We start from the raw sequence: 26,728 nt of genomic DNA on the forward strand, positions 1-26,728 counted from the left end.
ATGTACTCATTAATTTGCTTTTATCGTCGCCGTGCGTGTAGCTGGTGGGTTTCTGTTAATTACCATGTAAGAAACGCTCCTGTGTGCCATATGTCTCGCTTTCCTTCTTCACTGTTTACATGTGTGGTGTCAGCAACATGGTTCTGTCAAGTCTCCAAGCTCTGCGTAACGAGCTGCTCAGAACGAGACGAAAACTTTCTGCCGCCTCATTAACTCGATGTGAAAACTAACGACTGTACAGGAACACATTACAATGTGGAGTTTTGTCTTTAATGCAGCTGACTGGGATCTTATTAATTAACCACAAGACAGGTATTTGTATTAAATAGGTACATTTTCTTAGTGTGATCACTTAATTTGTCCAGAATCACATTCTGTTTATTTATTGTTTATTGAAACTCTTTCATTCTGTTTACAGGATCTGAATAAAACGGACTTGTTTGGTTTGTTATGACACAAACACAAACACACTGGATGTTGTGTAAGAAGCTACTCTGGACAGGCGGTGCGCGGTTTGTTCCTTGCGATACACAATTAACCTCAGTCATTTGTACTTGTGATTAAAATGCTTCTCATTAAAAGGAACAAAAGAAAAAAAAGAAGGAAACTTACAAACCAACTCGTCAGCTGATGAATGAGAAAAGAATCTCATGAAGGAACAAACAAACCAACCAAACAGCAAACAAGCCAAAGAAATATTTAAACATTAAATTAAATAAACCAATTAACCAACAAATGGATTAAAAGAAATAGATCAAGCTACAAACCAAATAGCCAACTAACTAACCAACTAACTAACCAACGAACCAACTAACTAACTAACAAACTAACAAACTAACTAACTAACTAACTGTTAGAAAATGAATAAACTAACAAACAAACTAAAAACAAACCATTGAATCAACCAACTTGCAAACAAAAAACTAACTAATAAATAAAAAAATGAAATTAACTCATCAACAAACAAATGGCTAACAAACAACCAAACAGATCAGAAGCTAATTGAACTAACAAATGAAAACCATCAACTCGACCAACCAACAAGGCAACCAACCAATCAACCAAAAACCAACCACCAACCAACTCACAACAAGCCAACCGGCCAAATAACCAAGTATTATGAAAAAAAATAATCTGTTAAAGTCTTCAAGTAGTTAACTTTGCTTGCCAAGTTAACTAATTCAAGAGAACAACAAAGCATCTTTTCCCCATTTAATCCATCACAGTAATGATCCAGTGACTTGCTCCTGCTGATAAATTAAACTTCAAAGACATTATTCATAGTTTGTGTTGAGTAAAAGAAAGTACTTTTGAATATTATGTACATTCATTTGCTGATGACTTCCTGTTGATGTGTGGAAACATCTGCGGGTCACTTTGTGCTGGAAGAAGCTGTGGGATTGAAGCGTCGTCGTCTCCACATCAGCATGAGCTCAACCCTGTGGCGGCAGATCCAATGACTATGATGTGTTGTGGATGTGAGATTTCTTGGTCTCTGTATCGACGTTATTCCACCGCTGGGTTCTGATGAACGACGGCCGGCTTCACAAAGCGCCTCTGGGCTGAAGAGGACACCTTGAATTCTTCCTTCAATCAATGACGCACCGACATTTACTCATTCATGATGTGCTGTGCGGTGGAACGCACACAGTGGGAATGTCTGCGGGGGACGGGGGGATGCGGGGGGATGCGGGGGGGGCGCCCGAGGTAAAGGTGGAGCTCTGGACTTCAAAGCCTGGGACTCCGGCGGTGACCTCGAACTGAAAGGTTTCCACTGGGACACAGACGGGTGTTCAAACAGCTTTCGGGGGACACGTCCTGGCCGGGGCGTTGGAGGGGGGAGGGACGGGGGAGGGCCGGGGGAGGGCCGGGGGAGGGCCGGGGGAGGGACGGGGGAGGCGGGACGCGAGGGGACAGCAGAGGGATGCCGGGTCAGAGGCAGACCACCTTCAGGGACGGGGACGGGGGTTTCTTTCTAATGGGGCCTTTTTGACGAATGGACATGGAAATAACAGCTGAGTCACTTCCAGTGTGTTAAAGCAGCATCACATCACAATGTAATCTGATTACTAATGGAACGAATCACCCACTTCTACACACATTTACACTTGGACCAAAATGCTAATGTAACAATGGGTGTTGAAACACTAATGCTAATCGTAGGCTAAAATGTTAATGGTAATAATGAATGCTGAAACACTAATGCTAATCGCAGGCTAAAATACTAATTTAATAATGAATGCTGAAACACTAATGCTAATCGTAGGCTAAAATACTAATGTAATAATGAATGCTGAAACACTAATGCTAATCGTAGGCTAAAATGCTAATGTAATAATGAATGCTGAAACACTCATGCCAATCGCAGGCTAAAATACTAATGTAATAATGAATGCTGAAACACCAATGCTAATCGTAGGCTTAAATGCTAATGTAATAATGAATGCTGAAACACTAATGCTAATCGCAGGCTAAAATGCTAATGTAATAATGAATGCTGAAACACTAATGCTAATCGCAGGCTAAAATGCTAATGTAATAATGAATGCTGAAACACTCATGCTAATCGCATGCTAAAATGCTAATGTATTAATGAATACTGAAACACTAATGCTAATCGCAGGCTAAAATGCTAATGTAATAATGAATGCTGAAACACTAATGCTAATCGTAGGCTAAAATGTTAATGGTAATAATGAACAATGAAATACTAATGCTAACCATAAGTTAAAATACTAATGGTAATAATGGATAATGAAACACTAATGTCACTAAGCTAAAATGGGGGGGGTCCCTGAGCAAGACCCTCAGCCCCCCCAGCTGTCCAGGACACACTTAAAAAAGAGATTATTAATCTCAATGTGGTTCTCCCGGCTAAATAAAGGCTAAATTAAAAAAAATAAAAAATGCAAATAGTAATAAATGCCAAATGAAATTTTATTCTACGAATTCTTGACTGAAAACAAACTGTGGATTGAAACATGAGCGCTAACGCTGAACGCAGTAGTAAACGTGGTCAAACGGTCAATGCGTCCCTACGACACTCACTCAGCTCTGCGATGCTGCCCACCCGGGTCGCGAGCAGCGACTGCTCCAGCGTGCGCAGCTCGGCCTGCGTGTAGCCCGGACCCTCGCCGGCCCGTCCGGACCGCTGCTGGTCCCGGTGCAGGTTGAGACTCTCGGGCAGGCACAGCACACCTGGAAGCACAGGAGACGACACACATGGTCAAAGGTCAAAGGTCAAAAACGAGCTCAGTGGGTCTCCACTGTCCGTCACGCCGCCAGTTCACTCTCGTTTATGGTGCATTTCAGCCCCCGAAATGTGGTTTTCTTCTGCTGATTTCAAACGGACGAGCATAAAAACACAAGTGAATGAAAAAAAACAAAAACCCTAAAAGTTCAAACACGCATTCATGCAACACAGCAGAGCTTTGTACCGATGATAAAACATGAAGTCCCAGTGAGGACAGTTTTAACTAATCGGATTATTATCATCCTATTATTATTATGCATATTAGCCTGAGCAGTTTACTTTCACAGAACTGCGACGTGGAACCGACTTGGGAGGACAACACACATAAGATTCTGCCTTTCCTGTGTGTTAAAGTTCACAGTTCAGAGCTCAGACCGTTTTCTTAGCTAAATTGCTGTAGGTTTAAATCTCTCTCTCTCTCTCTCTCTCTCTCTCTCTGACCTTGAGCATTTCTCCTCTCAGTGTGTTCACAGGTGTACGTCTGTGTTTTCCTGCAAACAGGTCACAGCAGATTATATTAGAAATAATCCATTTAGGGGTTTGTTGTTGCCGCCTGGCTCTGTGTGTTTGCTGGCCGGTGGCAGATTGGTTATTGAGGTTGTTTGTTTTTTTGTTTTTTTTCCTGCAGCAGGAGAATGGAAAGCCACACCAGGCTGAGCAGTAATCCTTAATGACACAGCACGGTGGGATTTCTCCACAAACAGTAATTACTGGTCATCGCGTATGCACTTGTTGCCAGGGCAGGACAAAAGCCGCCGTGCAGTGGACACAGTGAGGCTTCATCATGAGCCACAAAAATGAAAAACCTGTTTCAAATTCCTCCCACAGTGTCCAGCCCAAGAAATTCTAGTATTCCCACGTGGGAGACCTGCTCCCTCTTCTTCCCGCAGGCCTTTCCGGGGATGTTTCAAGAGCCTGGAATAAGAGTTACATAAGTTTTTTTCCACTGCAGTTGCACCTCTGAGCAGCTGGTGTTCGGGTGTGTCTGGGACGGGATTCCACTGAAATATGTGATGTTCAAGTAGAAAATTCATGTGCAGCAGGTTTCCAAGGCGCCACAGGATGTGATGAAAGCCAAGCAACTCTGGAAATCCTTCTGTTTTTAACCAAAGCATTTTCAAATGCATCTCAAAGATGAGGAAGGTTTAGTTAAAAGTATCCTCGGCCACTTTTAACCTGGGCAGGGTTTTTTGTTTTTCACTTGTTTTACACAACATTTCCAGTGACGATGCCTGGTTTCAGAAAAATGTCATATTTTCAAGGCAACACTATGAAAACAATGTCTGCTTACATGGAAACAGGAGAGACACAGCAAATGATGCAGTGAGCATGTTGGGCCACTCGTTGGTGCCGTGTTTTTTTTGTAATGGAACCACACAGACATGCAGCAGAGAACAAGATGATATGAACACGAGCAGTGGGAGAACACGGACATTTGCATGGACCAAGTCAACTATAGAAGTCACGACCCTCTGGAGGAAAACCTTGTTGTTACTGTCCCGTCTACTGAGCATGTGCAGAACGAAAAGCTCCACGTTGATTTTCAAAAAAAGTTGGTTTTCAGTGGTTCCGAGCACCGTTGTGGAGTAAACTAAGTTTTGTGACTTTACTTGATAATGCTGTTGTGTAAACATGGTCATAGTCTGGAAAATATGGTACTTTTAAACGGGGGGTTGGAAAACCTGCTTATGCTCTCTGTAATCGACACCTCCCGTCTTTGTCGTCATCTATTTACATTTTTCCTCCTCTCTCGCCCAAGCTACTCCTTTAATGTGATCCTGGGTGCCAGGAAGCCCTTTTCCTTTCCTGAATTATTCATCCTGTCAGATCAAGACATATAAACAACTCTGCAGCTCCCCCTCCTCCCTCCCCACCTCCCCACCTCCCCACCTCCCACTCCCTCTGCATGTTATCTCTCACCAACACTTGGCTTCTGTGGAAAAAAAGGTGGAGAAAGGGGGGGGTGAAAAAAAAAAGGAGGAATATTTGATCCGGGGTGATGTTTGTGTAATAAACTTCAGAGGTGAGAGGAGACGTGGAGAAGATGCTGACGCCGACGTCTGATTAAAAACAGGCAACGTGAGACTCCGAGCCTCAGATTTCACCTCAACCGCATCTTTCCCGCGACCTCCCAGGCTAGTGGATGAGGAGCTGGAGGAAGAGTCTAATCCCAGATGAACAGATATGACCTGGAATGTGCCTTCATCCAGACGGGGGGGGGGTCACGGGAACACGACTACTTTTAAAGCCACGAGCCGAAATCCTCCGGCGAGTCGCCCGCGCAGAAATACCGCTGCTCGTACGGGCCGTCATAAATAATGCAGACAATATTGAGCTGTACAAGCATTTACACACAGCAGCCGCCTGTTTGAGGATAAATCTTCGGGGAGAACGCTTTCGTTTCGCAGAGAGAATAAAATCACAAAGCGATTCATACAGCTCCCGACTACAGAAGGGACTGGACACTGGAGGGCGGCGAAGGCCTGGCGGTGGGGCAGTGGGTTGCTCTGTCATCTCACAACGCGAAGACGCCGGTGCGATTTTCAGCCAGACGCTTTAGGTGTGTTGTTGGCATGTTCTGCCCGACGCCCCGTTTACACGACAACGACTGCGAGTGTATCTGCAAAACTTCCTTCACTTTTTGGGGAGGGGGGGGGTCTGTTTACAAGACACTCGTGTTCTGATCCACTGGATCCGCAAAGTTTTTATCCTGGGTGGAAAGGTTCTTTCAACGCTCACGACTCCCTCCTGCAGAGGCTGCCGGAGGCTATGAGCGCTCTCACTGCTCATCTCTCCCCCTCCCTCCCCTTCCTGCTGCTCAGTTGCTTGTGAACAAACATGGCGGACCCGCAGTCGTTTGACTTGCGCTATATTCTCGTTTTATCCTCCATATCAGCAGTTTTATAGTTGAGACTCTCCCTGATTCCATCCGATGCGTCATCAGTCCATGTGGATGTTGGGTTCTCTCCAGTTTATTCACATTTATAGCATTTTGTTCTCTGTGGTTTCATTACTAAATCAACAGCAGCGCCCTCCCGTGGCCCGGCAGACTAACTACATCATTGTCAGTGTGTCCGCTGCTGCAGTGGAAACCCAATCATTAGTTTAACAGACTAAGTGTTGTCACATGAAACGTTGTCGTGGAAACAGGGTCTGGGTTTGCATACGTTATTTATTTTTTCTTACAAGCATTCAGCTTTTTTTTCTACTCTTCAAAGTCGTGCCAGGTTACATTGATTTTACAGTTGTGTGTCGGGTGTACAATATCACAAATTAACTACGGTGACTGTGATCAATTGTGTTTCCATGCTTGGTGCATGTCAATCGATGGCGCCCCAGTGCACTGGAAGTCCTCCCCGAGTGTGTCGAGAGCTGGGCTAGTTCGTAATGGTGGACAAAACTGAAATAAGCCAGGACAATCTGTAGCTCAGCTCTAATTCACACTGGGCGCAGCTTTCTACTCCGAGAGCTGTAAGATCAATCTACACTTGTTTTCTTTGACACCCTCAAAATAACTTTGAAAACTGGTGATGCGAGACTATAGATATAGGCATAGGTGTCGGTATAGGGTATCGCAAAAGCTGTTTCATCTTGTATAAGAGTTACAGACGGTAAAACTAAAACCCCGTCCACTCACTGTCCTCTTGGTTAAAAGGCAGTGAGTGGACGCTGGTACATTTTAAAAAGCTTTTCCGGCCGTTGGAAGAAATTGCGAAGTCGGTTAATATCGCAGAGAGAAATTAAGAGCTGCACTGTGAAGACGTGTGGTCAGTTCTCAGAAAGATGAAAAATCCATCCTCTGCTGTATTTACCTCAGCCAGCAAACACGCTCTGACAGGCCTGTCATTTCAGTCAATATACAGGCTGGAAATCTTTTCTCAGGCTATCAAACTCGGGGAAAAAGCCCAGTGTTACCCTCATTAAAGCCTTCGGGGGGCTGAAAAGGTTTTCTGAAGGAGACGAGAGGAGCGAAGGAGCTTTGAGCTGAAAGCGGCTCGACAGACTTCGCTTTCCAGCAGCTTCCAGACGCACTCCGTCCGCAGAACGAGACGAAGTCCAGCACGCACCTCGGACACGAAGAGCACTGCCGCACGCCGCTCGCCACTCAGCTGACAACTGGATTGTTTTGTCTCAGAGAAAAACTGCCCGTTTCATGGCACGGCTTGACATGTGGAAGCGGAGCCATTCGTCTGGATACTCGGCCCTTAAAACCGAAAATAACATTCCCGACTTCGAGCATTACTCAAAAAAAAAGTTTGCTGACAGAGCCAGAGGCAACGCCTCATGCCTCGATGCACTTCAGCTGCCGGCTTTTAGCAAAAACATTAGCATTATATAAGATGTTTTTAAATAGTTACACGTATACGATGGGTCTCCAGTGGTAAAACAGATCAGAGTTGATTTGAGTTCCCCGTGGATATCGAAGAACGTTTCACTGCCGTGTGAACTCATGAAAGTTGACACTGACTTGCAGTTCAAAATCAACACTTTATTTGTAACTTCCTTATTTCTTCCAAACTAATCGTACTGAGTTCAAGAGTTCTGCTAGAATCTTAGAATCTGATAAAACGAGCAGTGACAACATAGATTACATTACAATACACTAGAGAACACGGGACTAGGATTTATTAGTATGCTTAAAGATTGTTAGGACAGTGGCACACAAGATATATATATACATATATATATATATAAAATGCACATGGACTACTGAACAAAGAGTGAAGCTATTCATTTACAAAATTGTGGAAAATGTTACTCGCAATTGCTTGTTTTTTTCATTAATTCATGTGTAACTACATACACTCTATATATACACACATACATATAGATGTTACATACATCCACATATAGCCTTTTGACGATAATTCAAGTAGTGATGCACCGATCCACGTTTTTACACGTCCGATCCTGATACCGGAATTTGGATATCTACCAAATACGGATACTATTCCGATACAAGAGCTGTTCACTTTAATATTATTATTCTCATTATTGTTGATTTTATATGAGGCTGTAATAAACTCATCTCAGTAAAGTAATAAATGTAGGAATGTTTGCATGTTTTCTCTCTACAGACAACTTGAGGTCAGTAGAAGGTGAGAAAAGGAAGCAGGACAAAGTATTTTAGTTCCATGAGGACAATGTGGGGGTCTGAGTGACGTCATCATCTCTAATAAACTAGTTCTATCTTTAAAACCCACAATCACTTTATTAATCCCTGGAGAAATTTTTCATCAACGCAGCACCAACACAATGTTTCCAGCTCTAAAGCAGCTCCAACCATTGGGACTATTTTCAGGGAGTTTAGCGTGGAGGAGGACGCAGCTTCACGGAGGTGTGAATCTCCTGCTGACAGCCTGGAGGAGCTGCTGGTCATTATTTGATGTCAGAGCTTCTCCTGGAGAGCTGGAGTTTTAAAACGTCGACGTCTGGCGGCAGAGCGCCGCCTGCTGGACCACGGCTTTGATAACATCCACCTTGCTGCTTTGTGGTGTTTTGAGCATAAAATACGTCTAAACAGCGACATGTCATGAAAAGTTGGATAGCACAGTGCTACGACGTTAGCCTACTGGCTGGCTGCAAACTGTGGAATGGATTTCCTGACCCATCACTCCACGTCTCATTGAGACCCGCCTCCCTTCAGGAAATCCAGTCCATAGTTTGCAGAGCAGCAGCAGGGAAACACTGTGGAGTCATTTCAGCAACAGTAAAGCAGACGAGGCTTCATGGGTATTAAGGTGGAATTGGAACCCGATATGATACTAGATCAGACTGGCCCCATCCCTAAATATAAGGTTATATTTCATGAAAATATATTGAGAGAAAAAAACAATCTAAATTTGACTATCCCCATAAATATACATACATGCCTCCTATTTCGAATACTTGAAGAAATGTAGAAAAAAAAGCAAAATGATCTTCTGTATTAATCTTTTCTTTTGCTTCAAGCATCAAGATTTTTGTTGTTAAATAATTGTTTTTTGTCAATCTTCAAACCCTGAATTTGCTTCAAAACTTTTTTGAAAAGTTTTTTACATTTTATAGTTGCTGCTCCAGGAAAAAAACAAACGAGCATAAAAACATCTGATCCATGACGCCAAACGTGGTGAAGTGTTGTGATCCATTTCACCTGTTTTGCATGCTTCACTTTGGAAATTAATAAATGGGATTTTAGTTCTTTTTTGAGTTACTGACTTGAATCATTTCTTCCAGTCTCGCTTCAATAAGAACAAAGACACAAAAATAAGCAACATAAAACAGCAGAATATGTAATAAAAGGTTAAAATGAGTTTAATCCTATCTGGAATAATGTTAAATTGGAATCAAAACAACGTATCTGATTTAAATTTTGTTGATAATGTTATAATTTCAGCTAAAGATGGATTCTACAGGAGTGAGGGAGTAACGTACGCCTGTTTGCTGAGAAGCTCGATTATCAGAAGGTCTTTTCAGATTGGAGACGTTGGATTGTCTTCACTGAGTGAGTTCAGAGAGATTAATGGGATTAGTGATCAATGGCGTCCCTTTACATGGCAGACAGCCGACTTCACGGCGACGGCTCAGTTCCTTAATGCCTCCTGGGGAGAAACCTCACGTCAAGAAAAACACTCTGACCACCCGGCGACAACCGAGGCCCGTATCACACTGAGGAGGTTTTAATGTTGGAGCCTCCACTGTACCCCAAAACAAACAAGTCAAGGTCGGCGGTGCGCCGTTGACACGTGTAGGCGTTTCCGCTGCGTCCGGGGCTCGTCGTCTCCGGCTGGAACCGTCCAATCGATTCGCTGCAGCGAGAAAAAGTGGCGCCGTCCGCTCGTCACAGCGAGGGAAAACTGCTGGAATATTAACAGGTAGTTGCCATGGCAACAAGCGCCTGCTGCCGAACAATGATTGGACCGAGCTGGAAACTAACGCGTGAACCCCTCCGTGCTTCTTTTACTGTAAAGGGAAGCACAAGAGCTGGACGGGTCACTTCTCTTCTCTGCTTCTTCTTCTTCAGAGTTATTACGATTTAAAATCTCTCTCCGTCTCTCAGTGATGAAAGCTACTTCAACAAAACACCCAAAAGATCCAGAAAAAGAGTGTGTGCAAAAGGAGTGGAACTAAAGCAACCGTCTATAAACTCAGAACTTCAAGCTTTGATCCAGAACAATTAGAGGAACCTTATGAAAAGACAAATAAACAGGAAAATAATAATGATTACAAGAGCATGAGGTCCAATCCTTAACGGAGAGACAAAGACTCTTAAGTGCTACAAAAGGTTCACAACTCGTCTCATATTTCTTTGAACAAATCAAGAATTGGGACACAATTGTACCAATCAGCCTTAAAATTATGACCGAGCCAATGCTTTTGGTTTTTGGATTCTTTTTTTTTTTTTTATATGTAAGTTCTTTAAGTCAGTCAAAACATTGCTTTTATGTGTTTAATCTTTAATTTAAGCTTTCTTTAGTCAGGGGAAATCTCATCGAGAATTAAAATTTTGCGAGTTGTGAGGTGAATTATGTAGAATTCCATATATTGTGCAATGAGATGTTACATCGTCTGGGTTCAACCATCAGAGTTAGATGTGAGTGAGTTTATCTTTAAGGCCCTGCTGCACTGTGTGTTCTGACCGCTTTCTGTCAGCATTAGCATGAACCTCTGCAGCAGTTCGACAACATGGGTCAACGTGAATGAGCATCTTTTTGGTCCAATGTCGACAGGGAACCTCTGCCAAACACTCAAATCCTTACAACTGCACATCATTCTGCTTCCAACACAAACATGATAAAGAGTCACCGGTCTGTGGTCATAATGTTCTGGCTGATCGGATCCGTCGAGCCGATGAAGTCGTGCCAAACTGCGTCGCCAGTTATTGCACAACTTATCTTCATAAAACTCACATGTCCAGTATTCATTTGACCTTGAATAAATTGGAATTTTTTATGATTTCCTAGAATTTCCAATGAGGATGCATGTTGGAGGCATGTGGAGATGACCCCCCCCCCACCACCACCACCACCACCACCACCACAACACGTCCCACCTCCTCCACCCACGATGCCGCAGAGACATTTATGCCCTCATCAATAATGAATGAATGCACTCGGACCGCATTAGCAGTTGAAATGGCCAAACTGATTAAATGGTTGACCCGACTGGCGAACTGCAAAATGTCAGCCGTGGATCCGTGACCCAGCTGCCGGTGCCGGGCCTCAACTCTGCAGCAGTGGACCAAATAAACAGCCTCCGTAACATCCTATTGAGTATTCATGGCAGAGGGCGGAACGTACACGCACAACAGGTTATCCTAATACATTTTAAATGAAGTGGAGGTGCGGTGGATTAGCAGGGATTACAAGCATGCACATCTTTCATTGTGGCTTATTATGACAGGAAAACAACCCACACTGCAGTTCACTCTGATTTCTTTGTATGGGACGCCTCTGGAGCTTATTTGTGAAACAATGCACACTCCGGTGGATAATATGATGGTTTCTGTACTTGTTTTGGACATAATTAACCAACAGGAATAAACGTAACCTCAAAGTAGAGCAGCGTAATCTGTGAAGGTCGGACTTGCTGTTCAACACTTCCTGTCCAACCTTCCAGAAACTACAAACGCTGCAGTTCAGTCTGGTTTTATGTTTCTGTTTTGTTTGCTGCAAAATCTGATTGAGGCTCAGAATCATGTAAACAACCATGTAAAATTTGGAAAAATAGCAAATCTATGTAATTTGAAGAAAAATTGTATCCATCGTCATAATTTTTGTCCTTTATTTCCTTCTATTTTCAGCCTCCCCCCCCCCTCCCCTAAAAAAGGATAAAATATAAATGAGATCAATTCACATATCGCAAAAAAAAAAATCTCGCAGGATGGAGACACTCCAGTGACTCGGCACTGCCCCTGGTGGACAGAAATGGTGCTCCATAAAAGTGACATGCTTTGAAAACCGGTGCACGCTCTGCAGTGGCCGGACACCATCAGCTCCATCATGGCACTCTGCTTCTGACCTTCCAAATGTTGACTCTCCCGACTCGCAGCACTGGATGTTTGCCTGTTGGCTCTCTAAACAGACAACAGAGCAAAGGCGTCCAGAGAAGGCCTGCTTATTATCCTCCACACAGCCCTTAATGGAAAAGCCACGCAACTCCTGCACCTGAGAGGGGTGAAAACCAGGTCCTGCAATTATTCCAACACCGAGCTCATTGAAGATCAAAGCCCAGCGAAAACCTGCCGCTTCGCACGGAAAAACATGATGAACTGGGAAAAGGTTTTTATTCCTCGGCGCTCGTCAGAAACGTAAGAGCTCCGTCTGCTCAGGACAGACGGTCTAATCTCTGGGAAGTCACACCTTTATGCCAAAGAAAAAAAAAAAAACGACAGCGAGGCAAAACCTACTGAATACATGATGGAAACTGCAAATTTAATATGAAACTGATCGAGAAAAAAATACAAATAAAAAGCATCATGTCGGACAACTTTTCTATCATATTTCTATTTAAATTCAGTGCATTAAAGACCCAGTTTAAATGACAACATTCCGAGTGAAAACTCATCATTTTTGTATTTACGTTTCAGAAAAGTCCCACGTTGACATGGCAACGCTTTGAAAACAATGTCCGTTCACACGGAAATGGCAGAAACACTGGAAACTATGTTGTTAGCCCGCGAGGCCATACGTTGGTATTTTTCTAATTTTGAAATGAAACCATACACACACACACACACACACACACACACACACACACACGGACACACACACAGAGTTCATCGAACTGTTGAATATGTGAACCTTGGGGCTGAAATCTGGCGGCTAGATCTGTGTCACGGTGAGTCAATTGATCGATCAGTCGATCAAAATGGGTCATTTAAAGGCCCCGGAAATCAATTTATGCAAACTGTGCCATTGAAATTTGATATTTAGCTCATGAAACACACAGAAGACAATTGATTGTGAAGCACTGAGTGGGAAATTAACATTGACGTGGTTAAATCTTTATAAAAAAAAAAATGGAAGCGGTTAGAAATGTGCTTGTATCCTTCCAACTTTGATGTTTGCAGTGCTCAAACCACTCCTCCACAGAAATCCACGCTAATCTACCTGGGACCAGCTTGAGACAATTAAAAAGGCAGAAAACAATGTGACGTTCAACATGTTGTGACATTACATTTGTTCCAGGTGTAGAACGTGTCGGCGCTACCGTCTCTAAAAGAACCTCCACCTCGGGTAGAAAGCACCGACCTTCCCTCTCACTACAATCATCTCTAAACTTTACAACTAGAGAATTAATCTGCGTCACTTGTAGTCCAACACAAATATTTGCAGCAATTACCGATTGCAGGAGACAGATTTATTAATTAATTAAATTTTTGGGGGGTGGGGGGGTACAGGGTACAGGTGCTGCACCAGATGGTCCTCCCAAACAACTTCCTGGTCGTGTGCCGAGTCCACAACGAGTCAGCGAGCGGCAGCGTGAGCCTCGATATTCCCCGTCCTGAGAGCCATATGTCCAGGCTCCTCTATCGCCGCCGCTTTGTTTGGCTTTCGTCGCCTCGATAGAGTCATCAGCGTGATGACGAGCCCCATCCTTCATCGCCCGGGCACCGTTATCGCTCCGTGACAGACGGATTGAAGGTGCCGCGCCAGATGCCCGGCGGTATTTACAACCTCCATTTAGAAGACGACATTCGGAACGACACCGGGGTCTGTCGCCGGCTCTGTTGTTTACAACACACTGATATGATGTATTCACATGTTTCAGGTCTCGGTGGACTCGTCTCCCTCGCCGACGGGACGCCGCAATCAGCGGCGAGGTCGGAGAAGCTGCCGTGTCGGAGAGGGTCGGCATTAAGTGGCCTGAAAGTGACAACGCTAATCCTCCATTTATCCACACCGTCAAGCAGACGTGTTACTCGCACAGGCAAAGGAGAAAAGTAAAACGACCTCTGCACAAATAAAAAATGATCTTCAATTTACTCCACCGTGAATTGCACTATTCATGCCTTTGATGGAGGCTTCCCCGACAAAGTTCACATAAATGCTGAATAACCCTCAGTTAAGTCTCCTTTATGGGTTTAACGTCGCCTTGAGCTGAATAATTCAGGTTGAGCGTCGCCTTCCGGTGCAAACGAAGGGAAGAAAAGTTATGCAACGAGCCAGAAAAGGAAAACAAACCAACACCCTTTTTCCTTCTCCTGTTGGTAAAGTTCTGACAAGCCAATCTTCCCGGCCGACACTCGAGTCTGAGCCCACATGAAGCGCTCCAGACAGGTCTGGTGTTGACTGAGTGACGGCCGCTTCTTTAGGAAGGGAAAACAAGCGAGGCATTCAGAGCTTTGTAGACGAGTCTGTGTCGGAATACCAAGACCCGAAAAAAACAACCGGTGAAAAAAAGAAACGGTTAAACAGGAAGTGCTCCACTAGGTCAGAGACGGTGGACTCAGTATTGGTGGTAGAAGTATCATGATGGAGTATTAAAACATGCATCTTACTAGTGAGGAACATGAAGTGAACTCGTTTTTCCAGGGAAGAAGCAGTACAAGTTCCGATCCGCCTGTTTACATGGCTACAATTTCAATTTTCCACCCAGAACAGATGGCGACATTTAAAAAAAGTTTACATGGCAGGAATGCCGAAAACGATGTAGTTTTCATATTGGGCCACTAGTGGGTGCTGCTGTTTCTTTTTGTAAGCACACACACACATACAGCTGGGAACAAAATACTCTAAACCTTAACAATGGCGTTTTCTCCAGTTTCCATGGCGACAGAGTCTAAACCTTTTCAGAAAGTTGCTTTTTCAATCAAGTCAATGAAGTCCACTCCCGTCGTACGCCAACTTGACAACATCCGAGCGGCTTTCCGCCGCTCTCGTCTCTCCTCCATGTTGTCGTTCTTCCGCCGCCACACAAACACCCGATCCAGTGTCCGTGCTCAGCAGGAGCTGCTCACGAACAACAAAATCCCCTCAAATCATCGATCGCTCAACTCTCCCCAAGATGCCTTTCTGCTGAGAGCCAAACTGGCCTCCAGCGACTTCTGGTCCAAACCCAAAGCTCAGACTTCATCCTCCCCTGCGGCCAAATCAAAGAAGCATCCAGCCAAACTCCCGGCACCTCCTCCCACTCCGCAGGAGCCACGACTCCACCACAGAGGAAAGCCGGCTGTCCAGCAGACACTCACAGACTCTTCTTCACCTCATCGGGATCAATAATGCATCCGTCTCTGCCGCCTTCTACAAAGTCTGTCCCGCCTTTTATTTCCGCCTCACTCTGTGAGGACAACTTATCACTTTTTAAAATCAGGCTTCTACATGATGGATTTGGTGCAAAAACACAGAAAATCTTTGGGAATTCATTAGAATTCCCTGCATGTAGCGACTTTTGTTAAGAAGAATGTGTTTGGATTGATGGATGAAGCTTTAAACAGACGTTTAAACTGCATGGAGCCTCGGTGTAATCTGAGGTAACGCCACAAACCACTAATCCAGGGGCGTCAAACACGAGGCCCTCAACAAGGGTCCAATCCAACAGAACCACCAAGCAGACGGGCAACATTTCAAAGAAAACCTATTCTCTGCACCGCGGCAAAGAAACACCTTAAAAGCTTAAATTTCAAGGTTATTACGACACTATTTTCCCAGATCCGGGTTGGAAACTGTGATTCGCTGCACTAATCCATCAGATTAACCCCAGATGTTGACGCATCAGATCAATTCATCACAAAATGTGTGTGTTGGGTTCATTTGCAACTTTAAAGTTTTTTTTTTTCGTGCAAACCGATGTACACGACATTTCGCCCCAAATTCCGGTGGGATTGGATTTAGGTCCCGTTCACACAGGTGCACATGTTTCAAGTGAAAACTACCAAATCCTGATCAAAGCGTCAAAGAGGAGTCTTCCTCCACCTCGCTCCTCTTCATCACGCACCAACCTGAGCGACATTAATCCCACTCGCAAGTCAATTTTTGTTCGTACTCGGGGGAGTTTACACCAATTATTCGTTGTTATTTTCTCTGCTGACATGAGGAAATCCCCCGTTACTGAGCCTGCAACAGCAACTGGAGACAAACAAGAGGTTTAATCAGCCGAAGGACTGAAAACGTGCGTCGGAATGTAGAAAGAGGAATTACACTGAATAGTTCCATATGAGCTGAAGGAACAGATGAAGGAATTCCAACTTGAATTTATTTAAGATTAAATGAGAAAGTGAAAAATTAATTTGAGCATAAATGAATAAAGATGTGATTTATCCACACGAGGAAATCGAAGTACAAAATAACATGACGAGTTTAAACTCATGAATATGGATTATTGGACACAAACTCTGAGGTTAGTTTTTGCTAATTGATTAATATACAAATAAGATGATGATTAATTGTCTCAGACTTTGCTTTTATCTGGAGCTCTTTGCGGCACACCTGGAATACATATGTAATATAAGGAACGACACAATAATACGCATTTAATCTCAGACCATTTTTTAAATTGATATAAACACTGGGACATTGAACTCAAAATAGAAAAAAAGCTGGAATAAATACCACCAATCACATATTTTTAGTACCAATCCAGGTCGAACTTTTCCCAGGAAGCTTTATTTCTTCCCGCAGCAGAAAATGTTTGACAGTATTAAGATGAATAAAATGTTTATACAACATGTGATGTATAGAGTCCATACATATTACAGGTATCAGCGGAAGATCTGTGAGTTTGAAGCCTTCATGTCAAACCGAAGCAGAGAAACTCCTCCGGCGCAGCTTCTGGAGATTTAAAGTCTTTTTTTATTTCTCCATAGATTCTCGTCGTTGAATTTGTGGAGTGTGTGAGAGTCCGCTGGGCGACAACGCAGGCTTTAATGTGACGACGGCGGAATAATGGCACGAGTCGGAAATGACTGGATAAATGTGTGTGTGCGTTACGAAATGAAACGCACAATCAAATCAATGTGCAACATTTTTAAAATGCATTCAGTTGACCACTGTAGATTACTTTATTAGCATAAATGAATATGTGTGGGTATGGATGAACGGAAATACTGTAAACAACAATGGAAATAAAGTAATATGTATGGAATTTATTAAGTGAATATAACAATGAATATTTATAGAAATACATTCAATAAAAAATTATTCATTACTGCATGGAAGAATTAATGAATCAGGGGGTGTCACAAACTTAATTATCTGTTTTTTTGTAAAAATAGAAACATTTTCATGAAGGGCTGGACTGTAACAAGGTCAACGAACAAATGTAAAAACACACAAACAAACAAAAAAGCTCCTAAAATATAGTTCACATCTGCATGGATCAGTTTGCTTCCATCACATTTCTTGTCTTGCTTACATGACTTTGTTTTGTTTTTTATTTTTATTTTTCAATAAACGGAACCAGAAGAGAGCGAGACGCTGCAGTTAATAGAAAAAACAATGTTTCACCCGGAGGCTTAAAGTGTCCGTCTGCAGCTGGAGCGATAAGCCTGTTCATTACCAATTTCATTATCTGGAACCACTTTCATACATTTTTAAAGCTTTTTCTATTCTTTCATTTTGATTAGAAAAGACAGTGTAGATGTATGGGAGAGCCTATTTACCATCAACTTTACCAGCAGTGCAACTCGTCCTCAATTGATTGTCGCCACGTCTTTATCAGCCATCACTCTCTAACCTTTATCACTTTAACTTCAGGAAACTAGAGAAACCCTCCTTTATTATTGCTGAAACTTCACTTTTGATTCTATTAAGAGCAAAAAGCGAAAACACACTTCAAAATGATTTGTGACGATTGTGACAAGAAACTGAATGTGAATAACTAAATGTGTGTCTTTGAATGGAGTCAAATAAACATACAACAACAAGGAGCAACATGCAGCAACATGCAGCAACATGGAGCTACATCCAGCAACAAGGAGCAACAAGGAGCAACATGCAGCAACATGGAGCAACATGAAGCAACATGCAGCAACATGGAGCAACATGAAGCAACATGAAGCAACATGGAGCAGCATGGAGCAACAAGGAGCAATGTGCAACAACAAGGAACAACATGGAGCAACACAGATTAACACCCAGCAACATAGAGCAACATGCAGCAAAATGCAGCAACACGGAACAACATGGAGCAACATGCAGCAACATGGAGGAACATGCAGCAACACGGAACAACATGGAGCAGCATGGAGCAACATGCGGCAACATAGAGCAACATGGAGCAGCATGGGGCAACATGCAGCAACATGCAGCAACATGCAGAAACATGCAGCAACATGGAGCAACATGCAACAACATGGAGCAGCATGGAGCAACATGCAGCAACATGGAGCAACATGCAGCAACATGGAGCAGCATGCAGCAGCATGGAGCAACATGCAGCAACATGCAGAAACATGGAGCAACATGCAGAAACATGCAGCAACATGCTGAAACATGCAGCAACATGGAGCAACATGCAGCAACATGGAGCAACATGCAGCAACATGAAGCAACATGGAGCAGCATGGAGCAACATGAAGCAACATGGAGCAACATGCAGAAACATGGAGCAACATGCAGCAACATGGAGCAACATGCAGCAACATGGAGCAGCATGGAGCAACATGGAGCAACATGGAGCAACATGGAGCAACATGGAGCAACATGGAGCAACATGAGCAGTAGCCAGAGCTGCTGCAAGCCAAACCACTGCACCAAAGGCTCCAGATGTGATTTTGCACGGTTCGAGCCAAACGTGTTTGAAAACATGCAGGAATAAAGAAGAAGGTTGAGCCGCTGAGCTCTCAGCTCCTCTCTGATAAGCAGCTTGCTCCTCTCTGATCAAACCTGCATGATTCACGGGGATTAAAGAGGAAACTTTAACAGATCCCGGAAGCTCTGCCACGGATAAAAAGAGGAGCGGGGTTGTGCGGCTCTCTCCCGGGCCCGCCGCCCCGGCGTGTTAACGGCCGTCTGTCATCGCGTGCCTCGCTCGCCGCTGAGGGGGTCGACGCGACCCGCAGCCCAACCTGAACCCGCCCGGGCGGCCGGCCGGCCCAGATGGCCTCCATATGTCCAGCACGCCACAGGAAGCGAGCGGGGGGGGCGACGCTCGACGCTTTGTTTACCTGTTTGCTGGAGCATCTGCAGCAAACAACATAAGGATCATGAAAACAATCCTTTTTTTCCCAAATTAGTGTCATTTGCAATGTTTGATTCCGCCCACAGAGAGGCAGGCCGCCGCCTCCCAACAGTCACAAACAAGGCTGAGTAACCAAATACTTTGTTTTTATCGTCTTTTGCCAAAGCAAATTAAAGTGGTGGGTGGTTTCCGCTGCAGGAGAACTACTTTTTTCTCTCCCTGATATTAACCAGGAAATGAGGACATTTTTTTAAATATAATTTTCATGCATTTACTGATATTTCCTCTCATTTGTCATCATCAAAAGTTGCTGTCAAAAGACTTCAGAGGCCTTCAAGCAGAGGAATTCCATATTAACCCGGCCAAACGTGCAATGACACCATCATAAAACTCACCTTTGTTTTAATGCAAAGGCGTAATGACATTTGTTAAATATCTTTTGATAAGATACAAGAGTTCAAATGGAGCAATTTCAACAAGATTGAATTTTTTTTTTTAACAAGAACAGCTTGTGAGCCGCATGTGGCCCCCTGCTGTGTTACCATGAGCAATTTTTTTTTTTTAAACTAATCAATCATTCTTTTCACAGGTAATCATAAATCGATCACATTTGAAACTAGTTTCTCACTATTAGTGTGCTAAGAGGTTTGAAAATTGGTTCTTTTTGATTAAATTTACTCTGTAATTTCTGTATTAAAATGTCTTTTTCTTACTTTTAACGGAAATAAAGAAGTTAATTTTGGATCGTGTGGTCCAGGGAGGAGGACGTTAATGTAATTGTTATTGTTGGATAAATGGTTACAGCAGGTGGATGCCCAGCGAACAAAAAGTGTTTTAAATGAGATGATTCCCGTCTCTAAATAAATGCCCACAGAGCTGCTCCGTGGCCGCAAGCCGAGCTGAGGCAGCTCAGTTCAGCCAATTTAATGATCCCGACAACAACAACACGCTGGGCAGCCGGCAGTCCTTCTGAGTTTTCTGACACTTCCTCGTCATTTTCACTTTCCATCGACATCATCAGCTGTTGAAATCGGATGAAGTTTGTGAAGGGTGCTGCTCTATTTTTTATTTATTTTTTCCCATGGCAGAAGTGTTGTGGGCTTAATAAAGTGCATCACTCACATTTTCGACGCTCACATAAAACGAGCAGCTGCAAATACAGCGTGGGAGGAAACTGGAGTGAAATCCTGGGCGAGGCGGAGTCTCAAGTTTGAAAAATAGAAAGTCGTTGCACAGTCTTTACATTCATGAGGTTTGATGAGAAGAGCAGCATTTCCGCCTTCGCTGCCGCCCACACAGTTTTACCGATACCTCATTACACCGTCGTCTGCAAATCCTCATTTGAATGTATTCTACTATTATTCCATCCTTCAATTATACCCATTGTAATCAGAGTGGACGCTTTCGCGATCACACCACTTCAAACACAATACAATCACTTTAAATTACATGTGTCTGCAGTGCGGAAGGAAGAACCTGCAGGAGATCATGAGCACAGGGAGAAAATGCAAACTGCACAGAGAAGCTATGACAGAGGAGCACCGGATCTTTTTCTTTAGGTATGAATGTATTCATTAAAAAAAAGAAAAGAAAAGAAAAGAAAAGGAAAATGCCATCTTTTGTGCAGTTTGCTTCTCAAAAATAAGTATAGCGAAAGTCATAATTTAGCTTTTTTTCTTCATATTTAATTGTTTTAATCGTCATTTCACTTTTTGTAAAAATTTCCTGTTTAAATATTTTAGGGATTTTTCACATCAATTCCTCTCGCTATCTTGAATTGATTCCAAATATTGTCAATTGAATATCAACATGACTTTAATGTGAAATATTTAATTTGTTGACAGGGAAAATGACTTTTCTGCATGTCACAGTAGTCCATACTTTTACTTGTGCTCATTTTATGAAGTGTAAATTGACTAACATTTGCTTCATCATCATCTGCATACAGGGGGAACATTTCTTCTTCACATAGTGAGTGGACCTGTACAACAACGATCTTAAAAAAAACTGTTTGACTGTTTAAATTATACTGCCCACAGTGCATATGCATGTGTTATTGCAATAGAGAGTTCCACCTAGTGGCCTGGCATGCAAACTACGGCAAGTTCAATAGTGGTTGTACTCAAAATGTTGCGGTATGTAGAACTTTAATGCAACAAAGACATTTTCCAGCAGATCGTTCACCTTCAGGCAAAATCTGACAAAGAAAAAAAAATGTGTACTGTATTCACAGAAGAATTTATCTCCATAAACTCTCCTGAAACTAAAGGAACCCGTCTTCGCAGTCCAGTACTTCGCTGTGCAAATGCAGGAGAAGAAAAGTGGTTGAGGAAGCGCTCGACAGACAGGAGTCTCCATTTCCTTGGATTTGTCAGAACAACGTGACAAAGCATGTCAGAGTGTGTGACGACGAGCACGGGCTGACGTTGCTACAACTACCGTGTCAGTGACACGGACTCGAGCGGAGACGCTTCGCCACGTCCACGCCTGAGGAGGAATCGCGGCTGGCAGCAGGTCTGATCATGCCTGTCACACACGGGGGGAGGAAACATGGGCTTATCGTGTCGCACATACAGAAATTATCGCTGTTAATGAAAGCTGCGGTGATGGGAACCTGAAGACGAGCTCAGCGTGAGACGGTGCGCTGACGTCGAGGGTTATAGGAGCTGAAAAGTTTCTGAAATACAATCAGCATCACGATGTGGATCCTTGTTTTGCACACTGGTGTAAACCAATGAGGGTAACACACTGCAAAATAAGTAGGAAAACTGTTGTTGACTGTCTAAAGAAAGGACAGGATGGACTGAAGACTGACTGAAGGTCTACAGGATGGTAGTGAGAGCAGCTACCGTATTTCCTGGATTATAAATACTTTTTTGTAGTTTCTTTGGTTTCTCAGTCAGCTTAGATCTAAAGAACTTTTTTTCCCCATCTAGTAGAGGACAGTACATTCTCACAGGTACACTTTTATTGTTTATAACTCTGCTATGCAATAAAAAACTGCTTTCTCGTGGTTGGAATACCATATTCTATGGACTAAAATGAAAAGTGACGTGACTTATGTATAAAGAAAAATATGCCAGTGCATACCATTTGTGATTACTAGATGTCACTTTATGACAACAGAAAACAGCAAGAACAAAATCACCCGAAAACAAAAATCAAACAACAAAAAAGGGAAACTGATCAAATGTGCAGCAGAAAGCACAAAGTCATTTTTTCACTCAGTTCTCGCCAAAACAACTCATGAAACAGAAAACGTCCTTGTCGGTGAGTTTGGCGCCAGTCTTTATTGTGAAGTCGGTCTCTGTGGACGCTCCGCTGTGGACGAGTTTTTACGCTTTGCTCTCGCACGGTAACACACATAATATTTCTCAGAAGTTTTCGGAAGTCGCTGTTCTTTCTTTGCTTATATTCAGTCATCCTCAACGCGAACACAGACATTGCTCAGGGTTTCACCTCCGATCTGTGTGTGAATCCATGTTTTGGCTGTGATTGGTCCTCCACTATGTCATGAGGCAGGTCAATGACCGGAAAATAAACACAACCAATGGGTTTCATCTTTCAGCGCCCCCTAGTGTTCTGGTGGTGAACTACATTGTGGCTCATGCAACCTGGGGGCATTCAGTAAGAAGGTTAGAGAATTAAGAGCAAAGAAACATGCCAAAAAATAAAAAATAAAAGCTTCTCACATGTCAGATTAGCATAGTCGGAGGGGAGGTAGATTATTTGTGCTTTGAAATCTGAACACCCCCCCCCCCCCCCCACGTTTCTGCTCTGACAGCTGCCCTTGCGCGACTTTGCGGCACTGCCACGCCGCTCGCAGTCTGTTTGAAAGGAGATAAATCCGTGATGGGTGGCAGAGGAAGGAGAGGCGAGGAGCTTAGTGTCGGGCTCCTCTGACGGGGCCGGGGAGCCGCGGATCGGCTCTTGGCGAACATGACGGGAGGAGTGCAGCGACACACTCGCCCGGTCGCCTCCCGTCTGCTCCGACCCGACGGCTGAAAACACGCCGCCGTGGCTTCACCGGGTTCATTCTGCTTAAAACACAGCCGTCCGATTAACAATCCCAGGGTTAGGGTGAACCCCAACCCTGGCTCAGGGACCCACGGTGCATGTTTTTGTGGACTGTGGAAGGAAATCAAGACATTTTGGGGAGGAAATGCAAACTCCACACAGAAAGGCCCAGTATATGCATCCATTCTGGTGCTACATAGTCTGTAATTTGTCATTTATTTAACTCTACTGACTGAATTATCCAATTATTAAGCGTTAATAAACTATTAAGATATGGCTGATGTTGTTCAATGACAATGTTCAATGTAAATGGCTCATAACTCAGAATTATAGTCACTATTTTGGCACTCAGGGTTAAAATATTAATTGTTTTATCATTACAATCCAGATCACAATATTCACAACTTAATAAAATTGTTAATTAGTTGTTCAATTGATTGATCGTAATCAGCGGAACATTGCTGCTCATCAAACTCATCTTTTAGGGCTAAAATCCTCAGTGTGACTTAAAACCACCAAACAATTCAATTAATCAAGTTCACAGGTGAAAATTCCGATTTTAAGATTTGGAGAGTTGCTGAAGAAAATATGCTTCTAAAATATTTAACAAAAACTAATGTAACAGCACTTTACCTTAATCAGTCAAAGTCAAATGTGGGAATATATAAAACAGAATAATAGTAGCAACATAACAATTGAAAAAAGCAACAATTGGGTATAAAAGTGTGTTTAAAAATATGAAACAAATTATGCAGCTGGAAGTGGAGCCGATGATTCAAAGGCTCAAGCTGATTCTTGGGTTTTGTGTGTCAGTGATTTACATTTCCTGTTTTGGTTAATGAGCACTTTTGTTTTCAAATGAAAACAAAGAAGGAAACAGCGTTTGGAGACCAGGAGGTGCAACACGAAGGCGAACAACCGAGATGTCTGACAAGACAGATCGTGCAACTTTTAACGAACTCTTAGTGATGTACTCAAACAGAAAATACTTGAAATGAAATGAAAAAGCACATAAACGCCAATGAAATGTGACACAATGGATGTGTTGGCGGACACAGTTATTAAACAAGCGGTGAAAAAGTAATCAGATTCAGTAAAAATCCCAACGCCCTGATAAGTAAAACCAATAAAATATCTTAGAAGTCCATAATTAAGAATCATGCCAAGCAAAGTGAAGTATTGTATTTTCTGGACTATAAGTAGTAATATTTTTTATATTATTTGCACAAATAATTCCATCAAATATGGAAACAATACTACGTGATACTGTAGCAGCATTCTCTCATCATACCATGACATCTAGTGGCCACAGATGGTATGGACAGTTTTTTTTGAAATATATATATTAGTTGCTTGTTAGTTTGCTTGCAAGCCAAAGAAGTATAAAAAAAACAACAACTTCCAGTCCAGAAAACAGTCATTTCTCTGCTGAGCAGCTTCAGACTGAGACGATTTGCACCTGCTTTTCAAATGTGATGAAAACACAGTTGGTTTTTCTCGATGGAAACGTTCAAAAAGGAAACTTTGTGCAAACGCTCGGGTCCGTCTCCAGCGGAAATGCTGCCGAGTGTCATGACTCCCAATTCAGATTCCCCCGGGGACTTTTGGAGTTTTATAGTTGACGGTCACCGTGATAACAATCCAACTTGTTCACTATGGCGTACTGTTACTGTGCTTGTGTGTGTGTGTGTGTGTGTGTGTGGTTTCATTACAAAAACAAAAAAACAGCACCCACTAGTGGCCCAATATAGAAACTACATCATTTTCAAAATGTTGCCATCTATATAACAAAAATGCAAATATGATGCGTTTTCACTTGAAACATTGTGGCGTAAACAGGTCTTAAATCAGATTTATTATTCATGAAGCTAAATGGGGAGTGTCCGTTACTTTTCACATGTGTGAGACATTGGCTTCCAATGTGTGTGTGTGTGTGCTCAGTATGGCATTCCTGTCCATGTTTTTAATGTTTCGGCAGAGCAGATGTGAGCGTTTGATTCTGTGACGGTAATAATATTATTAGTTTTAGTTTGGAATTGAAATGAAAGTTAGCAAATATGAAAGCCAGAGGTTAAATGTAACTTTTGATGGTATAAAATGACTAATTATTGGTTTTGCAGTACAGCTGATATCATTTTCATCCTGGTTGAGGAATCTTACTGTAACTGCAGTGAAAAGCAGCGACTCGTCTGTGATGGGCGGCGCTGACAGCAGACGATGACGGGCGGCGCTGACTCGTGGCGAGGCCAGGGGCCAACCAGGGCCCCGGGTCAGAGCTCCAGCACGGCGTCCCGCCTGCCACTGACTGTCACCGCCACAGGCGACAGTCAGCCGGCGCGTCGCCTACGACCTCCACCTTTCAACGGAGCCGTCGCGCCGGCCTTTTTAAAGCGCAGCGCCGGCGAACACCTGGTTCACTTAAAGGAGATTAAACAAAGAGAAGGAGGGTGGTAAACTCTGCGCCGACGCCTCCCACACAGCTGCCGCCGCTTGCTTCAGTGTCAGAGTCCTGCTGCTTCCCGCCCAGATTAGTTCAACGGCGTTGCCACGAAATGAGACAATTACTGTGCGGCGGCGGTGAATCGCGACCGCGCGGCAGCAGCTGCGTCGGCTGTCAGCCGTGGAATCTCCAAATTGACAAAGAGAAAACAATCAGAAGAGGGCAGCGTGACTTCATCTGTCTCCATCTGTGGCGGGACGGAGCTCGGCTGCAGGACAGGTGCCGTCGTCGTTTCACTGCAACGTTCGCCGACATGCAAACCCACGAAGAGCGAGCGCGATTAGTCAGCATGTTCATTACCCATCTGCAAACAATGGAACCATCAGCTCTCATTGTTTCTCTTCGTGTCTTTATTTAACGAATCCAAACACTCTGAATATCTCAATACTTCATTAGGGAGCACATTAATGTAATGACACCACTTTAGACAGTGATGACGCTTTGTGGAGGTCTACACATTGTGAATGATCGCGGACCTTCAGGTGAACGTGTGTGTGTGTGTGTGTGTGTGTGTGTGTGTGTGTGTGTGTGTGTCCGGTCGGAGGAGCAGCCTAGTAAATCTCAGTTCTGTAATAAAATGGCTTCACTGATAATAAACCCGTCTTCCTTTCCAAATTCCTGCCGGACGCTGCGGTCATAACGCAGAGTGACTTGGATAAGTAACTTTAATCTGATTACCGATTTGGAAAAAGTAATGTGTTCGATTACTCACTATTGAAAAAAGTGGTGATATTAGAGTATCGCGTTACCGGTTAAAAGTCATGCTCAGTGACACGTCAGCCGTGGGATTTGAACTTGAAACAATGTTGTGGAAACGCCACCAACAAGGATTTTTGCTGAGAAAGTAAACATTATAT

The 26,728-nt window shown here is 43.3% G+C and overlaps 1 protein-coding gene across 1 annotated transcript in view; it reads right to left on the minus strand.

Annotated features, from left to right (window-relative positions):
* Positions 1 to 26,728, minus strand: part of LOC308146531 (ankyrin repeat and BTB/POZ domain-containing protein 3-A) — a gene marked incomplete at its 3' end in the record, with an annotated part of 173,639 nt that overhangs the window by 48,447 nt on the left and 98,464 nt on the right. Inside the window, exon 2 of the mRNA XM_080518405.1 lies at positions 3,049 to 3,198. Coding sequence (XP_080374531.1) covers positions 3,049 to 3,198 — 150 coding nt within the window. The remainder of the gene's footprint in view (positions 1 to 3,048; positions 3,199 to 26,728) is intronic.

Source organism: Blennius ocellaris (assembly GCF_963422515.1).
Source record: "Blennius ocellaris genome assembly, chromosome: 22".
Lineage (NCBI taxonomy): Eukaryota > Metazoa > Chordata > Actinopteri > Blenniiformes > Blenniidae > Blennius > Blennius ocellaris.